The following is a 2,188-nucleotide window of genomic DNA, read 5'->3' as shown; positions in this document are numbered from 1 at the left end:
GTAACTCTGATACGCTGTATATGCTGGATAGGGGAGGAGCGCTCGTAATCAGTGCCCCAGAGATGTAGGCCTCGGCTGAACTCCGTTATCAAATATCGTACCTCGGTGTCGTCATCATGTTTGGATCTCCTATGATGTTTCTTTCGCGTTTGGTTTCCGATGTGATTTCAAGACCGGTTTTATAACACAAACCCTATATGCCGGTCGGCCGTAGGCCTGGGCCTACACCAACTGCCCAACAGGCGCAACAGCCCAAGTACCTCTTAGCCCACGTGACAAAAGGTAAACGGTCTCAAATGACTAGTTATGACGAACACGACAAAAATGAATCCGCTAAACAAGTATATTTAATTATCCATGCAAATTCCACATATATATGACAAGTGGTAATAAATAGAGTAACATAAACACAAATAACTTACATCACAAATTCACAATACAAGTAGGCAGCCGATCGATACGTGTCCAAGCATACATATTGCTAGTTTAATTACTACTCGTGGAAATAAATAAAATTACTGCTTGCTAGCTACTGTACTTAACTTAACTCGAGAGGAGGAATTTTAATTTAATTTACTGTATAGCACACGAAAAAACACGGTGAAACACACAAGCTTAGCTAGAGCAGCTAGCTCGCATGCGCGCGCCTAGTGTTCAGCGTGATGACGTCGGCTCGCCGGCGTCGGCGACCTCGACGCTGGTGGTGCAGGCGAGGAGGCGGTGGAAGAGCGCGCGCACGGCGCCGCACGACGCCTCCTGCAGCCTCCGCGCCACGGCGCACCCCTTGCTGCTCCGCCGCCGCCTGATCCTCTTCCTGTCACCGGCGGTGGAGGCCGTCTCCCTGGTGATGCTGCTCGCGCTGTTGACAGAGCCGGCGTCGGAGCCGCCGCCGCCGCCGCTGCCGGCGCGGTGCGGGATGAACAAGGGGAAGACGGCGGCGCCGCGGTCCCTGACGCGGCCGAGGCACGCCATTGTGCGCTCCGGCACCGTCTCCTTCTTCTTGGAGAAGGTGTAGCTGCGGAGGTAGATCTGCCGGCACGAGTAGCTGTCCACCACCCTCGGGCTGCAGTAGTACCACCCCTCGCCGCCGCCGCGCCGCGCGCTGCCGCTGCCGTTGTAGTAGTAGTGGTGCGGCACGGCGGGGCTCTCCGGCGGCGGCGCCGCCGCCGCCGCCTCGCCGCCGTGGCGCCGCGCCATGGCCACCGACCTGACGAACTCCGCGTCCGACTCCGGCCACTTGTACAGGCTCACGTAGCTCGCCCTCACCGGCACACGCGCGTCCACGCACCCGATCGCCGCCTTGCACCCGCCCGCCATTGCCGCTCCACCTCTCTCGCTTTCTTGATCACCACCATGCCATGGCCTAGCTAGTGTACTAGCTTAGCTAGCTAGCTAGGACGGCAATGGAGATGGAGAGGCATGCGTGCATGTGAGGGGCAAGATATAAAGGAGGAGGTAGAAGAAGAAGAAGATAGAGTGGTAGCTAGCTAGTACTCCACTTCACAACAACACACTATAGCTTAGATTAGCTAGCTAGCTAGAAGGTTGGCTTTGGTTGCAAGGAAAGGTGTTGCGATTTAGGCTGTGAGAATTATGTGTTGTCATGATGGTGGCTGCATCCCCTCCAATGATGCTGCATTGCTGCTCATGGATGCATGCCAATGCCAATGCCATCCTGGTCGGCCCATGCATACATGTGAGTAATTGTGTAATTAACTGATTGATTGATTAACCATGGTCAAATTTTGTGGCCTTCTGCAAACTGCCTGAACTGTCTGAATCTTTGAGCTTAAGTAAACAAGAGAGGTTATAGAAGCAGAGCACTGTCATTGTCATGCTAGTTTTGATCCATTGAATGACAGGATTGTTATTCAACATGTGCAGTTAATTAAACGTAGTTGCGTGGAATTTGCATTAGCTTGTAATGTTGTGTGTGTAATAACTTTGTGCAGTTCATGCAAGTGCAATCAACAACACTGTGTGATGGTGCAGAGTAATATTGATCTGTAAAATATGGTAGGCTTATGGAACAATTGAGCAGGGATTGACATGATTGACACTTGTGGTTAAGTACTAATTACCATAAGCCGGTGCGTATACCGAGAACCACGCTGACTATTAACAATGAACACTACTTATAAACCTTTGCTTATTTGGCTTAGTTAGGGGATAGGACAGTATACTAATT

The 2,188-nt window shown here is 51.7% G+C and overlaps 1 protein-coding gene across 1 annotated transcript; it reads right to left on the bottom strand.

The window, feature by feature from the left end:
* Positions 1 to 327: 327 nt before the first annotated feature.
* LOC4337646 (uncharacterized) lies at positions 328 to 1,411 on the bottom strand. The gene has a single exon (XM_015783416.3). The coding sequence runs from the start codon at positions 1,315 to 1,317 to the stop codon at positions 655 to 657; it is 663 nt and encodes a 220-aa protein (XP_015638902.1). The 5' UTR covers positions 1,318 to 1,411; the 3' UTR covers positions 328 to 654.
* Between the last annotated feature and the right edge of the window lie 777 nt (positions 1,412 to 2,188).

This window comes from Oryza sativa, chromosome 5 (genome assembly GCF_034140825.1).
Source record: "Oryza sativa Japonica Group chromosome 5, ASM3414082v1".
Taxonomy (NCBI): domain Eukaryota; kingdom Viridiplantae; phylum Streptophyta; class Magnoliopsida; order Poales; family Poaceae; genus Oryza; species Oryza sativa.
This window is presented reverse-complemented; position numbering and strand designations above follow the sequence as displayed.